Consider the following 22,406-nt stretch of genomic DNA (forward strand, 5'->3'; position numbering starts at 1 on the left):
CCTAAGGTTTACACACGGTTCCTATAAAAACACAAATTCCTAGGACCTCTGCTTGGAGATTTTTACTCAGGAGGTCTTGGGTCAGCCCTGGAAGCCAATATTTTTCACAAGTTCCCCATGGGTGTCTTATGATGAGGGAGCTCAGGAGATACTCCCTTGGGGTTAAGGCCAGGCTCCCCACCACCCTGCAGCTCACCATCCACCTGGGCCTTTGAACAAGTGCCAGGAAAGAGGAAAGCATCAACCATCACACTGCGCATCTGTGGCTAGCTCCATCCCCCGAAACAATAGGAGTGGCAGAGTCCCAGCCTCATATCTTACTAGGTACGTAACTCAGATAGGTCACGGGACTTCTTTGAGGACACAAAGTATGTGAAAATCAGAGGAAATGACATATTGTGTGACTGCTTGGGAAACCCACACAGTGTTGTGCAACTGCTTCTTGTTACATTGACTTGGCCCTTGGTAGGTAAAAATGTGTTTGTATTTCACAAGTATGTGTCATTCAGACAACAAGGAAGGTGTCCCTGATCTTACCCAGAGGTCACCAACCTTTCGGAGCTCTGAGATCTGTCAGGGGGCATAAACTTTGCCTGTTGGTGTGCTGGGAGAAAAAGCTGGGGTACAGAGATGATGTTAGGGAGAAAGCCACCTGGTGTCTTCCTCCTTATACACTTTTTCTCCTCCCATGCGTTTTCTGGAACCTACCTTGTTTGAATCCTAGTTTTCCTTTACGGATCACCTTTTCCAAGTAGCCTTCCCTTATTGCAGCTGGTACAACTTCCCTGTCCTATTAACACTCATAGCACTTGGTACGTGCGGATCTCAAGAATGCTGATCATTTTTCCTTAGGACTGGTTCCCCTCTGGGCTGCAGGCTCATTCATTTACACATTCCTGAGCCCTGCAGGACCCTGTGTTTCAAACCACAGGTCACTATTATGGGTCAGGATGTCAATTTAAAGCTATAATTTCCCAAAGTTGCCTGAGAAGAATCAGCCGGGGCTAGTGTTAAATATGCACAGGCCAACTGGCCTCTCTCCTGAGGATTCTGATTTAGACTGTCTTGGAACTGATTTTATATATATATATCTCATATGTATATATCTATATATGTCTATATTATATATACATGTATATCATGTATCATATCATGTGTATATATTGTGTGTATGATACGTGTATCACATGTGTATATGATACATGTATATGTGTGTGTATGATACATGTATCGTGTGATGTATGTATCATGTGTGTGATACATGTATCATCTATGTGTATATATGATTATATATATGTGTTGGGTTTTTTTGAGACAGGGTCTGTCTCCCAGGCTGGAGTGCAGTGGTATGATCACAGCTCACTGCAGCCTCAACTTCCCAGACTTAAGCAATCCTCCCACCTCAGCCTCCCAGGTAGCTAGGACTACAGATGTGTGCCACCACGCCTGGCTAATTATGTTATTGTTTATAGACAGGGTCTCACTGTGTTGCCCACACTGATCTCAAACTCAAATGATCCTCCTGCCTCAGCCTCCCAAAGTTCTGGGATTACAGGCATGAGACACTATGCCCAGCCTGGTGATCTATTTGTTAACCAGACTTCTAGGACCTAGGATCTAGGTCAACGCTTTTCGATCTGTAATGTGCACACAGCACACCTGGTGAACTTGTTAAATACCAATCCTGGTTTCCTGGGGACAGAATTCTGCATTCCTAACAAACTTCTGGGTGACTCAATGCTGGTGCTGTAAGCATAGGGCCCATAGGTAGTTTGCCCAAATTCAAGAGATTCTTATCTTCAGGCACATTAGGGAAGCAAGTATTGAGTGCTATTGTTCTCAACCTCAGCACACCCAGGAAGCTTTTATACTAAGGTTCAGGTCCCACTGCAAACCAATTAAATCAGAACCTCTGGGGCAGAGGAGTGGGGCGGGGATGGGGGGTGTTGTTTTGTTGTCAAAGCTTCCCAGATGATTCTAATGTGAAGCAGGGCTAAGAATCACTGATTCACTGGGTCCCCACCAGTATTAAAATAAATGAATGAATAAATTGAAGAGAACAAACCATCTCACAGGCTTGCAGGGTAAACCCTGGGTCTCCATTGTACGTTATAAATACAGATGCAAGTGAGTTGCTGGATCAGAGCAGGTTTGGACATGAGTGAAGCAGAAAGGGAGAAGGTCCTAGCGTTCACAGACCAGCCATGGGGACAAACCGCAAGGACATGGGGTGGGGGCCAGGGAGGGTGGGGCTGACAGCACCGAGGGGCTCTGCAGCAGGAGGCAGTGAGGTCAGATGGGGCAGCAGTGACCAGAAGCCTCTGAACTGAGCCATGCAGGAGGAGCAGGACATTGTCATGAAGCAAGCAAGACCTTTTAGGCACAGAGGACAAAAAATACGCAAGCATGGGGCAGGGGGCGTGAAAAGAATGCAGCAAGTTCAGGGAAGGGAACACCAAGTGGCTGACTGGCCCTTGGCCATTTGGTACTGGGGGTGTGAAGGGGAGTGGCAGAGATAGGCAGGGGCCTGATTGCAGAGGCCTAGGAAATGTGAGCTGAAGAGAAAGGAAGGTCAATGACCCCTTGTTAGGGAATGACCTCAGGTGATCTTGTCTGGGCAGAGCCACTCAGTTTCTGAGACTCCACTGACAGCTTGCATAAGGCTGTTTTCATGCACCTAAGAGCCCATGAAGTCTGAGGGCACCAGACAACTTTTCAGAAAGCATTTTGAGAGAAGGAGTGGAGGGTGATTAAGCAAAGATCCACCAGCAACCTTCCTATGGCCCTTGCCCCCAAGAACCCAGGCCCTCCCTTCCAAAAGCTCTGCTCTCCACCCGCATTTCATTTCAGCAAACATCTCCTAGGCACCCTTTTTGCCAAGCACTGAGTGGGAGAGCCAGGAAAAATCCAGACAGCCCTGCCCTCATGAGCTGGAGGTGGGAAAGATCATATTTTCATGAGTGACTACAACATAGGACAGGACATCAGAAGCGCCCCAAACTTTGAGCCATGGGAAGGCAGGGGAAAGAACAGTCAATTTTGCCTGAGATGATCAGGGAAGGCTGCTAGGAGGGAAAGGCGGCAAAAGGACCTTGAAGGGCTGTTTGGTGAAGGGCTAACACGTATCAATGGTGAAAGGGGGAAACAGGCTTAAGGAACACAGGTTTTGCAAAACACTGAGACTGCATATGGCAAAAGCACAGAATATAGTTGGGGTTGAGGTAGACAGACTGGCAAAAGGGCCAGGACAGGACAGCCCCGTGCACCAAGTTAAGGAGTTTGGATTTACTGGGGGAAGCAAGAGGGAACCACTGGAGATTTTTAAGCTGGAGGATGACATGATCACAGCTGGGTTAGAGGATATCTGGCAGCTGACCTAGTGGCTAGAGGTATGGAATGCAGCAATGGGTGGATAAGGACAGAAATGAAGGACTAACTTTAAGATGGATCCGGAATCCAAAAATAGAGGGTTTTCATCCCCAACATTCATATGCCCAAGAAGAGCCAATGAAGGGCCTGGGGGTTTCTGACAAGGAACAGAGAGCTGGAGTCGCAGAGGCCTGTGCTGTGACCTGCAGCATAAAAGAAGCAGACTGGCTCAGCTCCAGACCTGAGCTTTCCCGTTAGCCTGGGATTTTCTGAGTCTGGTGTGCCCCAATTGTGTGTTTCAGTCTTTTCCTTCTTGTTCAGGTTTTACCACAGGAGAATAACCTCTCCATTCTAATCTGAAATTAATTATTTATGCTTATGAACACGCTGGATGCCTGCCTGGTTTATTTATTTTTCGAATAATACATCTGAATAGGCATTCACACAAGACAGGGCAAACATAATTTTGAGGCAAAGGCCCTTTCCAACTGTTGCCCGATTAATTGTTCTAAGCCATTGTGTAGCCTTATCCTTATCCTGTGGAGTCCAAAATTTATCCCTCGCATACTAATTAGATGGCAGGTGCCTGTGTCTGACAGTCAAGATTCGCACTATCCAGCCCCACCACCTGACCCTTACAGTCTTATCTCCTGCTGCTATGAGTTTCTCCACTGGGCCAAACTCCACCTATCCACCCTCCAAGGCCCAGTTCAAACGTCTACTCTGTGAAGCCATCTCTGGATCTCCCTCGAGGGGGAAGGCCCCCCCATGCTTCTGAATTTCCACTCTTTTGTTTTTGTAGCCTTCATCAGACGCTAAGCTCCCCAGGACCTTAGACGCAGTAGGTTCCTCAATGGAGCGTTTGCTGGAATAGGGGAGCCTGGTCTCCAGCTTCCCGAGAGGCAGCTAAGCACGGCAGCCAAAGCGGAGCTGGGCAAAGACCAGACCCGCTTTTGGAGTCAGTGTCTACAAAGTGCTCTCGGGGGAAGGGGGCACGCGGCGAACGTCGCCCACCCGGAGCCGATCCCCCCAAGAACGCTTCACTGGGGTGGGGTTACTGCTTGGGCTCTCCCCAAGCACAGTGCACACACTTCACACATCCACAAGCCTCCTGAAACGCCTCTCCCCTCAGACCGACCTTTCCGTTTCCTTCAACGCCTCCCATCTGTTGTGTGCGTTCCAGTTTCCAACTCAGAGTCAGAACCCTCATTTCCAGAGTCTCCTACAACAGCCCGGGGACGCACACAAGGCACGGGTTACTTTTCAGACAGGGATTTGGGGCTCAGGGTCCAGCGACTCGTCCAAGGTCACTCTCAAGAAGTATGAGGGTTATGACTTTGACCCAGGCCTTCTAACTCCCCGGGCAGCGCTCCTTCCAAACCCCCCGCAAGCGGTCTGAGCTTCGAAGGAAAAAGAGTTAAAACGTTTAAAAGTGATTCGTATGTTCCAAAGCACGCACAAAGTGTGTTCTGTGAACTGCGGAATGGGTCGCTGATAAAAGGTCCCTCTGAAGGTTTGAAGATACCCAACAAGGCTCCACAGAGGGCACTTTGGAGTCTTCCGCGAAGGCGCTAGCCCCCTGAAACCTACAATGCCCCTAAAACCGACAATGCCCAGACGCCCCCTGCAGGCAGCGCGCTAGAGAACGCGCGTTGGCTGTTTCTGGCACGCTGAGGCCACCGTACGGCATTAAGGGTGAAGCATCGAGGCTAGCAGAGCCCGCAACCTGACAGGTGTGCTGGCGTGGCCCTCTACCTGCCCCGCCGCGGCGGCCTGCGGCCAGGAAAAGCAGGCTGGCGACATCTGGCGGGCCGCGGGCCGCGGGCCGAGGGAGAGGAGGCGGGGCGGCGTCTCCCTCACGTGACCCTAACGGCGCCTGGCGCGTAGTTCTGCGCCCCAGCCCCTGGGTCGGTCACGGTCTGCGCCTGCGCGGGCGCCGGCTCGCTATCGGTCCTGCGGGACGCCGGTGGCGATGGGTGAGTGCGGGGCGGGCGTGGGGAAGCACCGGGTTCCCGTAGCAAGAGGTTGGAGGGAGGGGAAATGCGCCGAAGGCCCCGTTGGGGTAGCCTGCCGCCCTGGGGGCCCATCCCCGTCTTCTGCGCGCTCCAGCTGCGCTGGCTCGGCCCCTGCGGGCCCCACCCAGGCGGCGCGCACTGAATCAGTTCTGAGCCTCCTCGGCTCCCGGCTCCCGGCTCCCCCGCCTGCCCCGGGTGTTTGTCCGGCTGCTGGGCGACCTTTCCCGCGAAGGCGTTGTCCCTTCATTCGGGCGCGCCCGGGGCTGGGAAGTCACCTCCCTAGTGCACAGGAACCGCAGGGGCGGGGAGGAGCCAGGCGCTACCTGCACCCGGGGGAAAGCGGGGCTGGCACCGCGCAAGGGCCCTTGCCTCCCGGGAGACTGGGTTTCTGCCTCACCTCGGGACCCCTGGCTGTGGAGTGTCAGAGACGGAAGAGGACTTAGTGATCTTGTCCAACCCCCTCCCCGCTTTTCACAGGTTGGAGAAATGGACGCCTGGAGAACGGTAAGTTCAGCTGCATAACCTGGCAGTGCTTGTTCTGCGACACCATGTTGCATCGCGTTGTAGGAAGCTCACTTGTACAAGGATTTTCGGGGACGGTGGTGGTGGTGGTGTTAGTCTCCATCCATTATTTGGTGTTCAGTTTAGCTAGATGGAGTATGTCAGCACCTCAACTTTCTGCATAACCTTTGTTTTGCACCTCACAGCTCTACCTAGCTGATCTTAATTCCCACCTTCTGTTTCTCTCTACTTGTAATCTGTGAAACAGAAGCCCTTGAAATGTGTAGTGACCTTGCCATTTTGAGCCTCCTCTGCCCGTGCTTTGAAAGGATTCCGTAGGATCAAAAGATGCTTGGACTCTTGAGGTCCCATAGTGGTTCAGAGCACAGGTTACCGCTTTGGAACTGGAGTCACCCTTAGCGTATCGCAGGGGAAAATAAGCTAGGAGTTGATTTGTCTGATCTCTCGTTTGGTAAATGAAAGCAAACTCAGATTAGTGGATTTTAAAATCAGATATTGCTTTGTCTTTGTATTGGCAAGATAGTGTCATAACTAGGGCTAGACCCAGGCTGATCTTGTTCTGAATGCTGACTCAGACCTGCTGACTAGTGGAAATTCACATCCTTTGAGAATTGGAGTCACCCTCTCCCCAGTTTTTGCAGAGACCTTTGTATTTGGATCATATCTGGATCATGCTGATCCATGTAGGCTGTACATTACAGTAAGGTTTTAGACTTTACACTGTTTTCTTAGTCACAGGAGCTTGACACTTGTAGTTGCTTGAAAGTCAAGTTCATTAACTGCTCCCTTATGATGAGATAGTTTTACGTAGCACACAAGCGTAAAGTTATGGTAAATAAATTTTGCAATAAATTGCAAAGAATTATCCACATTAATGAATAAAAGTATAAAGATCAATTTAGCAAAGAAATTTAACCATGTTCACAGTATAGGTAAACATGCAAAATTCTAAACTGCACTACCAAATAATGCTGTGCACATTATCCTTCTATTGCTAAATTAAGAACCTGTTCACACTATCCTGGTGTGTAGGATTAAACTAGAGAAAAAGCTTTAAATCTGTGAAGTCCGAGAGGGTTTCATAACATTTTTTTCCCCCCATCTAGGCCTATTTTTTAAATCTGAGAATCTTAATGTACAGTAATGTTCTTAAAATAGTTTGATATGGTGGTCAATAAATGGTTAACTTCTGTTAGCTGTAATTTTCCGCTTGTTTAATAACAGTCCCCATTCTCACAGTCATAAATAAACTAACCTTTATTTGCAAAATTTCAGAAAGTAATACAAGTAACATTCCAGTAAAAGTGAACATGGACAAGATTTTTATTGTTGTTCATGTACACAAATAACTTGGCTTGTCCTGTCAAGAAGCGTATGTAAACAGCTTGTAGGTGGTGACTTTAGAATGTAAAATATTTCGTGTGCTCAGTATGTAAAAATAAAATGGTTTTGACATTCATAAATTGTCACAATATCATGTAATCATGTACATTAATCTAAATATTCTTGTTGATTTAACATTGTTTAATTCTGAAACTGAATAAGTGCAAAGCATTACGTGGGTATCAGGCATTTCTAGACTAAGTGTTAGGACTTCAAATATTGATTAATCTTAGCTTGTAAGTGTACTACTAAGAGTTTTTAACTCATGCCTATCAGCTGAAACAGTAAAAAGTAAGGATGTAGTAGACCAGTAATTATCAAACTCAATACCCAGACAAACTTCAGTGTCTAGAACGTATCTTGAAGTTAATCCTATTAAGCCCCAAAACTGCGTATATTAAGAAAGAGAGAGGAGAGAGGGAACAGATTATATTCTGGAACCTTTTTTTTTCCCTTTTAATCCTATTTTTACTGTGAATAACAGCACTAAACTGACTAACTGAAGATTTTGGGACACTTATAAGCAAGTAGAGTTAAGACGAAATGCCAGCTCTCTTAAGTAATAGTAAAAGTTTTGCTCAAAGGAAAGTACATAGCCTTAAACAGTCAAGTTATGAAACAAAGGATAGAAATAGTTGTCTCACTTAAGAATTACAAGAAAAAAAGCTAGGCACGGTGGCTCACGCCTGTAATCCCAGCACTTTGGGAGGCCAAGGCAGTTTGGATCACTTGAGCTCAGGAGTTCAAGACCAGTCTGGCCAACATAGTGAAACCCCGTCACCACTAAAAATACAGAAGTTAGCCAAGTGCAGTGGCACGCCTGTAATCCCAGCTACTCGGGAGGCTGAGGCAGGAGAATCACTTGAACCCGGGAGGCAGAGGTTGCAGTGAATCAGGATCGTGCCACTGCACTCCAGCCTGGGTGACATAATGAGACTCAGTCTCAACAAACAAACAAACAAAAAAAAAAACAGTACAAGAAAATAAACCCAGACCAAGTAGGAGAAAGATAATAAAGAGGAAAAGCAATTAAAAAATGTTTAAACCGCTGGGTGCAGTGGCTCACACCTGTAACCCCAGCACTTTGGGAGTCCGAGGCAGGTGGATCACCTGAGGTCAGGGGTTCGAGACCAGCCTGACCAGTGTAGTGAAACCCTGTCTCTACTCAAAATAGAAAAATTACCGACGAGTGGTGGTGTGCACCCATAGTCCTAGCTACTTGAGGGGCTGAGACTGGAGAATCGCTTGAACCCGGGAGGCAGAGGTTGCGGTGAGCCGAGATTGCGCCACTGCACTCCAGCCTGGGCAACAGAGTGAGACTCTGTCTCAAAAAAAAAAAATTTTTTTTTAAACTAGGTGGGCACGGTGGCTGATGCCTATAGTCCCCTTTGGGAGGCCAAGGCCAGCAGATGGCGTGAGCCCAAGGAGTTTGAGACCAGCCTGGGCAACGTGGCGAAACCCTGTCTCCACAGAACGTACAAAAATTAGCTGGGCTTGGTGGTGTGGGCCTGTGGTCCCAGGTACTCAGATGGCTGAGGAGGGAGGATTGCTTGAGCCCAGGAGGTCAAGGCTGCAGTGAGTACACAGAGCTGTGAGGTAGCCACTGCACTTCAGCTCAGGTGACAGAGCGAAACTCTGTCTCAAAAAAAAAAAAGAAAACAAAACAAAACTGAGAAATAGTAAAATTGGTAATTCACAAGCTGCTTCTTTGCTAGGAGTGGGAAGGTTATCAATTAGATAAACTGATAACTCTGCTCAAGAAAAAAGGGAACATGTACACAGGTTAGAAATAATTTTTTAAAACAGCAAGTGTTGGATGGGTGCAGTGGCTTGTAAATCTCAGCATTTTGGGAGGCCAAGGCAGGAGGATCACTTGAGCCCAGGAGTTCAAGACCAGCCTAGGCAACATAGCGAGACCTCCTCTCTACTAAAAATTATTTTTAAAAGTTAGCCAAGCATGGTGGCATGTGCCTGTGGTCCTGGCTACTCAGGAGACTGAGGCCCCGAGGGTCCAGGCTGCAGTGAGCCATGATCGTACCACCGTACTCCAGTCTGGGTGACAGAACAAGACCTTGTCATTTTCTTTTTCTTTTTTTCTTTTTGGATGGAGTCTCGCTCTGTCGCCCAGGCTGGAATGCAGTGGCGCAATCTTGGCTCCCTGCAACCTCCGCCTCCGGGGTTCAAGCGATTCTCCTGCCTCAGCCTCCCAAGTAGCTGGGACTACAGGTGCGTGCCACCACGCCTGGCAAATTTTTTGTATTTTTAGTAGAGATGTCGTTTCACCATGTTAGCCAGGATGGTCTCAATCTCCTGACCTCATTCATGATCCACCTGCCTCGGCCTCCCAAAGTGGTGGGATTACGGGTGTGAGCCACCACATGTGGCCAAGACCCTGTCTTTAAAAATAAAAGTAGGCTGGGAGCAGTGGCTCATGCCTGTAATCCCAACACTTTGGGAGGCCAAGGCGGGTGAAACACTTGAGCCCAAGAGTTTGAGACCACTGTGGACAACATAGTGAGACCCTGTCGCTACAAAAAAAAAAAAGGCTATATGAATTAAACCAGAATTTTTTTTTTTTTAAAGGAAATCCAGTTATCAAAATTGACTCGAGAAGAGAGAACCTAACAGAACAATAACAATGGAAGAAATTGGGAACATTATCACAAAGCTGTCATCCTGCCAAACTCCAGGCTCAGGTGATGTCACAGGTGAATTCTTTTAAACTTCAAGGAACAGATCATTTTGATAAGGTTTAAATTGTTCTACAGTATGATGAGGGGGTCGGGGAATCACATACTCTTCTTACAAAGCCAGTGGAACATTGATACTGGCACTTAATGTGAAGATAGCATTAAAACTGGAAACTTATCTGAGTGCTAAGGCTTATGCCCATAATCCCAACACCTTGGGAGGCTGAGACAGAAGGATTGCTTGAGCCAAGGAGCTTCAGACCAGCCTGGGCAACACAGAGTGACCCTGTCTCTACAAAAAAGTGAAAAATTAGCCAGGCATGGTGATGCACGTGTGTGGTCCCAGCTGGGAGAATTGCTTGAGGCTGGGAGCTTGAGGCTGCAGTGAGCCATGATTGTACCACTGCACCCCAGCCTGGGTGACAGAGGGAGACCCTGTCTTGTAAAAGAAGAAAAAAAAAAATGACCACATGATCTGTTATGAACAATAATATGAAATTTTAAAATATTACCAAATGGAAGTTAGCAGTATGATAAAAGAATATTTCACCACAGCCAAGTAGCATTTATCTACATATTACAAGGGTGAGTAATCACCAAGAAATACACTAACATAATACACCAAATGAATAAGTCAGAAAAGACTAATAAATTAGCTTGCCTTTGTTGAGTACCTGCTGTACACTAGACTGTTGTCCCGGGCACTTTACATGTTATTAGCTCAGTTAATTGAGCTAGTCTGTGAGGTAGTTAACAGCCGTGTTTTATAAAGAGAGTAAGTTATAGAGTGACTTGTCAAAGGTCACACAGTACGTGTGTGGTGGAGCTAGGATTTAAACCCAGGTAATTAGTAGGTTCCGGAGGCTGTACTCTTAAATATTGCACTGGCTCTATCTCCAGTGTTTGTATGATCATCTCAGGAGCTTCCTAAAAGCATTTGACCAAAGTTTAAGAGAGACTTTTGAGTTATTGGTGGTGGGAAGGTGTGGAGGTGATTGAACTTCAGTACAACAATAATAAATGTATATTTCCTTCCCACGTTTGAAAATTCTCTCAGTTTGACTTATCAGTTGACTAGAAAAATTGAATCCTTTTTTATTTTGTTTATTTATTTATTTATTTTTGAGACGGAGTCTCGCTGTGTTGCCCAGACTGGAGTGCAGTGGTGCAATCTTGGCTCACTGCATCTTGCCTCCTGGGTTCAGGCAGTTCTCTTGCCTCAGCCTCCTGATTAGCTGAGATTACAGATGCCCGGCTAAATTTTGTATTTTTAGTACAGATAGTGTTTCTCCATGTTGGCCAGGCTGGTCTCGAACTTCTGACCTCAAGTGATCTGCCTGCTTCGGCCTCCCAAAGTGCTGGGATTACAGGTGTAAACTACCGCGTCTGGCCTGGAATCCATTTTTAATGGGAAGCACAATTTCATAGTTAATAGTTAGGGGCAGAAGCTGAAGTTATAATTGCAGCTCTGCTAATTCTTAGAATGAATATAGATTGAAGTCTTGGGGTGTTTGGCATAATTTGTGAGATGAAATTATGTGATAGCAGTAGGAAGGCCTCTTTCACTTCACGTTTACAGTACAGTCCTACAGATGGGCGGGGGTGGATGATAAACAGGGAGGAGGGATACTTGAGTGGAAATAAATCTTATATAACTCAGCTGATCAGTGAACGTTTTTGTGTCTTGATGATTTGTTTCCCTGTGTAAACTTGAAAACTGCTAGGACCTGGATTATGAACACTGAGATGACAAGAACTTCCTGTTTAAAACCAAAAGCCAACTAATGATAATCCCTAGGGAGTTCCCACAAGTGTCAAGAAAAATATAAGAACTATGATTATATATGTATGTAATTATATGGGGATTATAATGATTATAATTTATTATAATCCTTTATTATAATTTAACTTTGTTCAGGAAGTATCTGTCCAATAAGAAAAAAGAATTACACATAAAAGAGAAGGCAAAATTTTTTGCAAGTGATCTTTTACATTGTGGAAACTGAAACAAATTCACCAAAAAACTGAGACATAGTAAGAATTCAGTAAGTTAGCTGGTTCTAACCTTAATACCCAAGAATTGTTAGTTTTTTTCTTATGCAAACAAAAACTAATTAGAAAATTGATGGAAATAAATAGCCTATGAATAATAATAATCAGGCAGGGCAAAGTGGCTCATGTCAGTAATCCCTCTTTGGGAGACTGAGACAGCAGGATCGCTTGAGCCCAGAAGTTGAAGACCAACCTGGGCAACATAGTGAAATCCCATCTCAAAAAGAAAAAAATTTAAAAATTTAAAGCAAAATGTAATAGTACCAAAAAGGTAAAATACATTGATGTAAGAAATAAGATCTATGTGAAGAAAATCTTAATGCTTTAAGGTTTGCAAAAAGTTGTAAGTAAATAGGAAGATACCAAGTTCTTGCAAAGTTAACATTCAATTTTGAAAAGATGATCAGTATTTAAAATTAAAATAGACTTGCCATGTCGTGTCTGTCATTCCCTCCAGACAGCTAGTCAATGACCTCCTGTACGTGGCCTTGATACCTTCTATGATTGTACTTATCTCCCTATAGTGGCCAGACTGGTCTTGAACTCCTGACTTCAAGTGATCCGCCCACCTCGGCCTCCCAAAGTACTGGGATTACAGGCATGAGCCACTGTGCCCGGCTACCTGGCCTATTTTTACTATATATGCATCATTTTGTGGATACATATTCCACCATAGAACACCAACAGGATTTTGGGAAAGAGTACACGGAAGTTTACCTGAGAAAAGTGAGAGGACCAGAAAAACTGTAATAATTCTCTTTGGAGGGGAAGCCCTACTAGGTGATGAACTGTATTCTGATGCTGCAATAGGTTAAAACAGGTTAGGACTAGAGAAGAAGTACTAGGCTCTTTGTGGAAAAGAATGGGGTGCAGAAATAAACGTGAATGCCCATGGGTATTTAGATTATGCTGCGACTACTGGAAACAAAATTCATCAGTGATGTTGGCAGTCTCTTGTCTTTGCCTCGCTTCTTATACTGATATGCCAGAGAGATTACAGTGTACGTGATAAATGAAACCATAAAAATTATGGAAGGGCCTGTAATCTGAGCACTTTGGGAGGCTGAGGCTGGCCGGTCACTTGAGGCCAGGAGTTTGAGACCAGCCTGGCCAATGTGGCAAAACCTTGTCTCTACTAAAAATATAAAAATTAGCAGGGCATGGTGGCGCACACCTATCATCCCAGCTACTTGGGAGGCTGAGGCAGAAGAATCACTTGAACCGGAAAGGCAGAGGTTGCAGTGAGTCGAGATCATACCACTGCACTCCATCCTAGATGATAGAGTGAGACTCTCTCAAAAAAAAAAAGGTTGTGGAAGGAAGCCTGGATTACTTGTTTATAATTTTGGAGTAATGAAGACCTTCTGAGGAGAACAGGAAATCTAGAAGTTGAGATATTTAATATCCAAATTAAGAACTTTAGTGTATAAAAATGATAGAGACATGGAAAAATTATTTGCCATAATTTGACTAATATAACTAGATTCATTTTCTTCATATCCAAAAGGTATTTTACAAATCAGTAAGACAACCAAAGCGCCAGCAGAAAAATGGGCAACATATATGAAAAATATAGAGTAAAGAAGTGGTCAGTAGAAATGAAAGATGCTGAATCATATTCAAAATTTTAAATGGCAGGCAAGGTGGCTCACTCCTTGTAATCCCAGCACCTTGGGAAGCTGAGGCATGAGGATCACTTGAGGCTAGAGGTTGGAGACCAGGCTGGCTAACGTAAGACCTCTTCTCTACAAAAAAAAAAGTAAAAAAAAAAAAAAAAAGGTGGAATGTGGTGCTGTGTGCCTGTAGTTCCAGCTACTCAGGAGGCTGAGGCAAGAGGGTCATTTGAACCTAGGGGTTCAAGGTTATGGTAAACCATGATTGTTCTACTGCATCCTGGCCTGGGCAACAGAATGAGACATTGTCTCAAAAAAAAAAAAGTTTTTAATGGCAAAAGAATTCACATGGTATAGGTACAAGGTTGCCCATTGCTGCATTGTTTAAAGGCAAAATAGAAAAAAATAATACCCAAAGGAATAGTTCTACTATAAGGACACATGCACATCCATGTTCACTGCAGCACTATTCACAGTAGCAAAGACATGGAATCAACCTAAATGCCCATCAGTAGTATACAGGATAAAGAAAACGTGGTATACATACACCATGGAATACTATGCAGCCATAAAAAGAACAAGATCGTGTCCTTTGCCGGAACTTGGATGGAGCTGGAAGCCATTATTCTTAGCAAACTAACTCAGGAACAGAAAACCAAATACCACACGTTCTCACTTTAAGTGGAAGCTAAATGATGTGAACTCACGGACACATAGAGGGGAACAACACACACTGGGGCCTATAGGAGGGTGAAGGGTGGGAGGAGGGAGAGGATCAGGAAAAATAACTAATGGGTACTAGGCTTAATACCTGGGTGACAAAATAAACTGTACAACAAACCCCATGGCACAAGTTTATCTACGTAACAAACTTTCACATGTACCTCTGAACTTAAAATAAAAAATTTTTTAAAAGGCCAGGCCAGTGGCTCATGCCTGTAATCCCAGCACTTTGGGAGGCCGAGGCGGATGGATCGCTTGAGGCCAGGAGTTCCAAGACCAGACTGGCCAACATGTTGATACCCTGTCTTTACTAAAAATACAAAAATTAGCCAGGCATGGTGGCAGGCGCCTGTAATCCCAGCTACTCGGGAGGCTGAGGCAGGAGAATCACTTGAACCCAGGAGATGGAGGTTGTGGTGAGCCGAGATCGTGCCACTGCATTCCAGCCTGGGCAGGAAAGCAAGACTCTGCCTCAAAAAAAAAAAAAAAAAATTAAAAAAAGAAAAGGTGGGTGGGGGCAGGTTTAATTAGACCTTTCCTCTAGACACTTCTGGAAGGTCTTGGAATTAAAAACATACAGCTTTTATAAACCCACTCACACACTTGGCAAGCTGAATTGTCCACAGACTTTTCCAAACCTTAATAATATAAAATAAAACCATAAAAAATAATAATAAAAAAAAAGCAACCATAAATAGGAGATAGAATAAATTGTATGCAGTGCAGTCATTTCAGAGTACGGTGCAACCATTCTAAACACTGAGGTATCTCTGTGCTGATGTTAGATTCCAAAATGCATTGTTACACACCTCACTTTTTTCGCTTGATAGTGTGTGTGTTTCTTTTGAAAATGATGAGTAGGTTGGAAGAGGGCAGGGAATGGGGTGGGTAAGGTGAACAGAGTCAAGCTGATTGCTGCAGAGTCCCTGGCATTAGTTCAGGTGAGATGAGACCCGAGTAGGCCAGTGAGCCTGGAGGAGAGGCTTTCTGTGTGTTTAATTGATTTCCAGCTTTTTTTCTCTATTCATTTAGGTAATACACATTTCTTTTGTGAATTTTTATTTAAATTTTTGTTGTTGTTGTTGTTACTGGATCTACAAACAGCCCAACTCCAAGGAATCTGGCATCTGTCAATGGAGCATACAGGTGACTTCATAATCTAACCGCATTAGTAACTGGCAAAATTGGAAGTAATTTCTCTCTGTTTAAATGGCAGTGAAACAAATTTTCAGAGCAGATTTCTTCAACTGAACAAAATATTTTGAACCTTAGAGGTGGTATGGCTCTCCTGATCAGGGAGGGACTGTGAAAGGTTTGAGCTCTGACACTGCCCAGCTCTCTGGATACAACCAAGTGACTTTCTTTGAGTGGGGAGAAGTTTCCTGACTCCTCATATTACCTTCCTAAGGGTAGACTTTGGGCCTGCAGTGATACTAGTCCTAACTTGCTCTTAGTTAAGAAGAGTTCATCTTTAGAAACATGACAGCAAAGCAACTCAAACTCCAAAGAGGCGTTAGGCCATAGATTGTACAGATACCTACATTTTCTTAATAATAGTCTATATGCTTAGAAAAGGACATACAGATCTTAGTGTAACATACTTAAATAAAATAGTTTCTTTCATCTGCTTCATAAGAGAAAGCAAAATATTTTGGCCGGGCACAGTGACTTACGCCTATAATCCCAGCACCTTGAGAGGCTGAGGCGGTTGAATCACTTCAGCCCAGAAGCTCGAGATCAGCCTGGGCAACATGGTGAAACCCCATCTCTACAAAAAATACAAAAATTGGGCCGGGTGCTGTGGCCCACACCTGTAATCCTAGCACTTTGGGAGGCCGAGGCAGGTGAATCACCTGAGGTAAGGAGTTCGAGACCAGCCTGGCCAACACGGCAAAACTCCGTCTCTACTGAAAATACAAAAACTAGCCGGGCATGGGTGGTGCGCACCTGTAATCCCAGCTACTCAGGAGGCTGAGGCAGTAAAATCGCTTGAATCCAGGAGGCAGAGGTTGCATTGAGCCAAGACTGTGCTACTATACTGCAGCCTGGGCGACAGAGTGAGACTCCATCTCAAAAAAAAAAAAATCAGGTGTAGTGGCACGTGCCTGTAGTCCCAGCTAGTCAGAGGGCTGAGATGGGAGGATTGCTTGACCCCAGGAGGTTGAGGCTGCAGGTGAGCCAAGATTGCACCACTGCATTCCAGCCTGGGCAACAAAGTGAGACACTGTCTCAAAAAAAAGAAAAAAAAAATTATATATATATATATAATGTAGTATTATATATATATAATGTAGTATTGTTCAGAGGGTCTTGGGATTTTCCTGAGGGTCCTAACCTGCTTCTCTGTCCTCATCAGCTACCCATCCTTCTCCACCTACGTTGTGCCCCTGCAGGCACACACACGTAACCTCCAAGAATGCAGTGCTGGTGCTCCTTTAGCCCAACACCTATGCCTTAGCCTGTGCTGCTCCACTGGCTAAAATGTGCTTCACCCTTACGTGCATAGTGACACTTATTCAGCTTTCAGAGTCGAGCCCAGGGGTCATGTTCTGCCTGTCATTCCCTCCAGACAGCTGATGAATGACCTCCTGCTCTACGGGGCCTTGATACCTTACATGATTTCATTTATCTCCCTGTTGTCTAATTATTTGCATGTTTTATCTCCCCTGACATAGGTACCTGACATAACTATTTAATTTTTACTTTCCATCTAAATACCACTAAAAATTCAAAATTAATCCTACACTGAACCTTAAACACTTCTTTATTTTTAATAACTATATGTCTCATCCTGTGGATACATCTTCACTTACACATTGTGTCCTTTACTGTTGAGCATTTGTGTTCAGTATTTGCTATTAAAAGCCTGGCTGTGACTATCTTATGGCTGAATCTTTGTGTACATGTTGTGTGAATTGTTTTCTTAATCTGCCGTCTTAGAAGGAAAATTATGGTTGTGTATGTGTTCCATATTCGTTATGCATCGGTGGCTCCGGCAGATACATGCCCCTTAGGAACTAATGCTTTCTGATTCTTTCTGTGCCTCAGCTCTGTGCTTTTTACTTTGAGAGTGATCATGGTTTTCCTTAACATCTTTTGTCCTGAATGTTGAGCAGTTCACCACAGCATGTGTGTAGTATGAGGAGGAAAAAAAACATAAGGAACTTGGCAATTTTTTGTTCCAAGTGAAAGACCTAGACAGTTTTTTGTTGTTTTTATTATTTCCCATTGCAACCCTTAAATATGGTTTGGATTGCTTCCACCTCGTGGCTGTTGTGAATAGTACGTCTGTGAACGTGGGTGTGCAAGGTCTTTGAGGCTGCGCTTTCAATTATTTTGGTTATATCCCCAGAAGTAGGATAGTAGGATTGTTGGATCGTATGTTCTTTTTTTTGTTGTTAGCAGGGTATTACTCTTTCACCCAGGCTGGAACACAGTGACATGAACACAGCTCACTGCAGCCTCAACTTCCTGGGCTCAAGAGGTCCTTCTGCCTCCACCTTCCCAGTAGCTGGGACTGCAGGTGCACGCCACCATGCCCTGCGAATTTATTTTGATTTTTGTAGAGGCAGAGTCTCACCATGTTGCCTAGGCTGGGCACAAATTTGTGGCCTCATGCAATCCTCCCGCCTTGGTCTTCCAAAGTGCTGGGATGACAGGTGTGAGCCACTGCGCCTGACTACTATTTTTAATTTTTAAATTACTGTTATTTTTAAAAACAAGAGTCTTGCTCTGTTGCCCAGGCTAGAGTGCAGTGGTGCAATCATGGCTCACCGCAGCCTTGACCTCCCTGGCTCAACTGATCCTCCCACCTCAGCATCCCACATAGCTGGGGCTACAGGCGTGTGCTACCATGCCCAGCTAATTTTTAACTTTTTTGTAGGCATGGGATCTCTCTATGTTGCCCACACTGGTCTCAAGCTCCTGATTCAAGCAATCCTCCCGCCCCAGCCTCCCAAAGTGCTAGGATTACAGGCATGAGCCACCATGCCTGGCCAGTCTCTTACTGTTAAGGAATTAAAATCCAGTTAAAAAATATTTAGCCTCATATATATATTTCTAATATATGGAAGTTTGTATATGTTTCTATTATATCTAAGATATAATACAATTGTCATGTTATCCCCCAAATAAAGGTGATCTCCAAGATCAGCACTGGAAGGTAGGAATTGTTCGGTATGACCCAACTATTTGGATCTGGATTTTTTCAGGGAGGAGGAATCAGATTTAGATGACTGGCAAGGAAAGATTGTACATTTTACAGAAGGAGGTGTTTTATAGGGGTGGAACTTTGGCTTAGTTCCTGTCATTTTCAGCAGTATCTAGTATAGCTACCTCTTATCTCAGGGCAGCCTCACAAAGTCATTGCCATCTGTGATATGGTAGCAGAGATATGAGCCCTGGAGTCAGTCAGACTTCATTTCAGAATGCTGACCCCACCAGTTACTAGCTGTGCCTTGAACAGAACAAAAGAGAATACTGGTTTTGTTCATTTGTAAAACTGGAAAAATAATACTTTATGGAGTTGCTTTGAGAATTCATATATGAAAATAGAGTGCATGGTACATACCTGCAGGCCCTCCTTGCGCCCATCATCCCACACCTCCACCTTCCAAGGTGCATGTTCAGTGTCCCTTACCTGTGTTCCCGCAATGGTTGGTTATCATAGAAGCTGTCACATTGGTGTACTTGTCCACGTTGGCACATTCTATTAGTTTGTGAGTTCCTTATCTTTGAATCTCTAGCAACTTAGCAGAGGACCTAGCTCATAGTAGGTACCAAAGAAGTGTAAATATTAATAGAATGAATGCATGTCTTGCTGTTTTACTTCTCATGGGAGGAATGTGTGCCTATTTCAGCAGGACGATAGATACCGTTATATAGTGTAGTCAGTAATTATGAACTAGTCTAGTGACTCTGAAAATTATTGCTGTTAGGACTCCTTTATACTCTTAAAAATTATTGTGGGCCCCAAACAGCCTTTGTTTATGTGGACTGATATTCAGGGTCTTTAGGAATTTAAAATTAAAATATGAATTTTGAGGTAATGATAAACATGTTAATCATTTGAGGTAATGATTACATGTTAACACATTTTCATGAAAAATAACATTCATGCCTCCCATTTTTTTCTAATGATTTTACAGTCATTAGAAAATATTTTACAATTTTCTAAGCCTCTTGCATGTCTAATTTAAAAGACAGATGGAGTTTACTGTTTACTGCAGTCTGTTGTGATAAGTCGTTTTGATTAAAGTATATGCAAAAAATCGAGCCTCACATAGATATGTAGTTTGAAAAAGGAAAACCCCCTGGACTCTCAAAAGGATCTCAGGGACTTCCAGGGGTCTTCTGAGAACGCTTGAAGAATCCCTGATCTAGTCTGAAAAGGAAAGTGTGGTGTCCAGATATTAGAGGATGGATTAGGGAGAAATCCCATGTGTTTAGCTCTCTATAAAACGGGTTTACCCGTTGTCATTTATTATTTGTAGGTTAAAAAAAGTCCTTCATGAAAAAGAAAGATCTTAAGCAACATGATGGATTCAGAAGCTCATGAAAAGAGGCCACCAATACTAACATCTTCAAAACAAGATATATCACCTCATATTACAAATGTTGGTGAGATGAAGCATTACTTGTGTGGCTGCTGTGCAGCCTTCAACAATGTTGCAATCACATTTCCCATTCAGAAGGTCCTCTTTCGACAACAGCTGTATGGCATCAAAACACGGGATGCAATACTTCAGTTGAGAAGGGATGGATTTCGAAATTTGTATCGTGGAATCCTTCCCCCATTGATGCAGAAGACAACTACACTTGCACTTATGTTTGGTCTCTATGAAGATTTATCCTGCCTTCTCCACAAGCATGTCAGTGCTCCAGAGTTTGCAACCTGTGGCGTGGCGGCAGTGCTTGCAGGGACAACAGAAGCAATTTTCACTCCACTGGAAAGAGTTCAGACATTGCTTCAAGACCACAAGCATCATGACAAATTTACCAACACTTATCAGGCTTTCAAGGCACTGAAATGTCATGGAATTGGAGAGTATTACCGGGGCTTGGTGCCCATTCTTTTCCGGAATGGACTCAGCAATGTCTTGTTTTTTGGCCTTCGAGGTCCCATTAAGGAGCATCTGCCTACCGCGACGACTCACAGTGCTCATTTGGTCAATGATTTTATCTGTGGAGGTCTATTGGGTGCCATGTTGGGATTCTTGTTTTTTCCAATTAATGTTGTAAAAACTCGCATACAGTCTCAGATTGGTGGGGAATTTCAGTCTTTCCCCAAGGTTTTCCAAAAAATCTGGCTGGAACGGGACAGAAAACTGATAAATCTTTTCAGAGGTGCCCATCTGAATTACCATCGGTCCCTTATTTCTTGGGGCATAATCAATGCAACTTATGAGTTCTTGTTAAAGGTTATATGAAAAATACCATCAGTTAAGTGCCATTTATCAACTGAATAGACCTTCTAAGAAGAATGCAGTTTGACCTCTTTCTTAATTGGCCGAATACAAGTTGGTGTCATGACTCCAGGGCACAGTGAGTTATGGGCAAAGCTGTTTTCCTTCAGCATCAACAAAACAGAATAAAAGGTTCCAGTAGGAAAATACAAAGTTTTTTGTTTTGTTTTGTTTTCTGTTTTGTTTTGTTTGTTTTTTTTTTTTTTTTTTTTTTTTTTTTTTTTTTTTTTTTTTTTTTTTACCTAAGAGCTTTAGGCTAATTGCCTGGAAAATAGCTGTCCATCTGATGGCCTTTGACAGGGAACCTAATCCCCAAGATAGGATTCTTTTTCTCAAACCAGTCTTGAAGTCTCCTGCATTGAAACATAAGTGGCTGTGACTGGCCAGAGAGAAGGTCCTCAGGGGCCAGGGGCTCCTCAAGCTTCCTTTGTTACTCCATTGCTTGCTTCTCTGCCCTCAGGAGCAGCTGCAGAGGACCTTCTTCTTTAGGCTCAAGCATATGACAAAGGGGCAGAACAGAGAAGACAAACAGCTTATTAGGTTTAGCCTTTTCATGATAAATTGCTTGTATTATTTTTGAAACTAAGCACCTGTTGGATAGTCATTGTACTGTCTCTGTTTAGATATGGTAGATCAAGGAGCTATGAAAGTTCCCGTTTTGCTTTCTAGGTTTGGAAGTTTTCTGTTTGATTCTGACTGTGACCTTCAACCCTTCCAAAATGTCCTTATAATTTCACTTATTTCATTGCCAAAAGATGAAGGGACTTAAATTTTGTTATAGGTGTTCCTTCCTGTTAACAAGTTTTCATTTTGTGTATAGATCAAATTCTGTTTAGCTTGGTTCCTTTCAGTTATTGGTGCCATCTCAGCAAAGGTCTGTGGTTATTTTTCCCCTTGAGTAGGAGTTGGTCATATTCAAACATCCTGTTCTCTTAAAACTCTCCTTTTAAAAAGTAAACGTTTCCATAACATTTTGTTTTGGAAGTCTATTAATGGAATCCCACTTACTTCCCCCTAGTTTCTAAATGTTACAGAGGGGGGAAAAGACTCAGGATAGTTTTAACCACTCCCCCCCTCCCCCGCCAGTGTTCGCTGTCTTTTATTTTACTCTTGGAAATAGAGACTCCATTAGGGTTTTGACACTTTGGGGACCCCGTTTTACCATTGTGTCAGTAAAACAATAAGATAATTTGAGAGCATACAATCTAAATAAAGACATTTGAAGGGTTAGTTTGAATTCTAAAAGTAGGTAATAACCAAATAGCATTCTCATCCCTTAACAGACGAAAACTTTGTCAAAGGAATTAGAAAATGTGAAAATATTTTTTCCAGATGAAACTCATATGCCACTTCCAATTGACTAATGAAATATAAGAGACAGACTGAAAAAGTGGATTATGAATCTTAAAACCCTTTCTGTAAATATTATGTAGCTAAAGATTAATTTCCAGCTTCTGACATGACGGTAGGTTTCTTGTTAACCAGTTTTTCTTCTTTCTGGGTAATTGCATGTGAATATATGCACATACTGACCAAAATAAAATCGGGGCCGCAACTTGGTAGTTTACTGAAAGT

At 43.8% G+C, this 22,406-nt stretch overlaps 1 protein-coding gene across 2 annotated transcripts; it reads left to right on the forward strand.

Moving 5' to 3' along the window:
• Positions 1-3,756: 3,756 nt before the first annotated feature.
• SLC25A51 (solute carrier family 25 member 51) lies at positions 3,757-20,849 on the forward strand. 2 transcript variants are annotated; one of them, XM_025360302.1, is made up of 4 exons: positions 3,757-5,345; positions 5,862-5,888; positions 9,873-9,997; positions 19,860-20,849. In XM_025360302.1, exon 4 carries the CDS (start codon positions 19,902-19,904, stop codon positions 20,793-20,795), a length of 894 nt encoding a protein of 297 aa, XP_025216087.1. In that variant the 5' UTR covers positions 3,757-5,345; positions 5,862-5,888; positions 9,873-9,997; positions 19,860-19,901; the 3' UTR covers positions 20,796-20,849. The 2 variants fall into 2 exon arrangements, with proteins under 2 accessions (XP_025216087.1, XP_025216088.1); XM_025360303.1 differs by lacking the exon at positions 5,862-5,888.
• Positions 20,850-22,406: the final 1,557 nt, after the last annotated feature.

This window comes from Theropithecus gelada, chromosome 15, assembly GCF_003255815.1.
Source record: "Theropithecus gelada isolate Dixy chromosome 15, Tgel_1.0, whole genome shotgun sequence".
NCBI classification, from domain to species: Eukaryota; Metazoa; Chordata; class Mammalia; order Primates; family Cercopithecidae; genus Theropithecus; species Theropithecus gelada.

Coding starts and splice junctions, on each gene's coding strand:
- SLC25A51 (XM_025360302.1), top strand. CDS start 19,902: ATGATGGATTCAGAAGCTCATGAAAAGAGGCCACCAATACTAACATCT.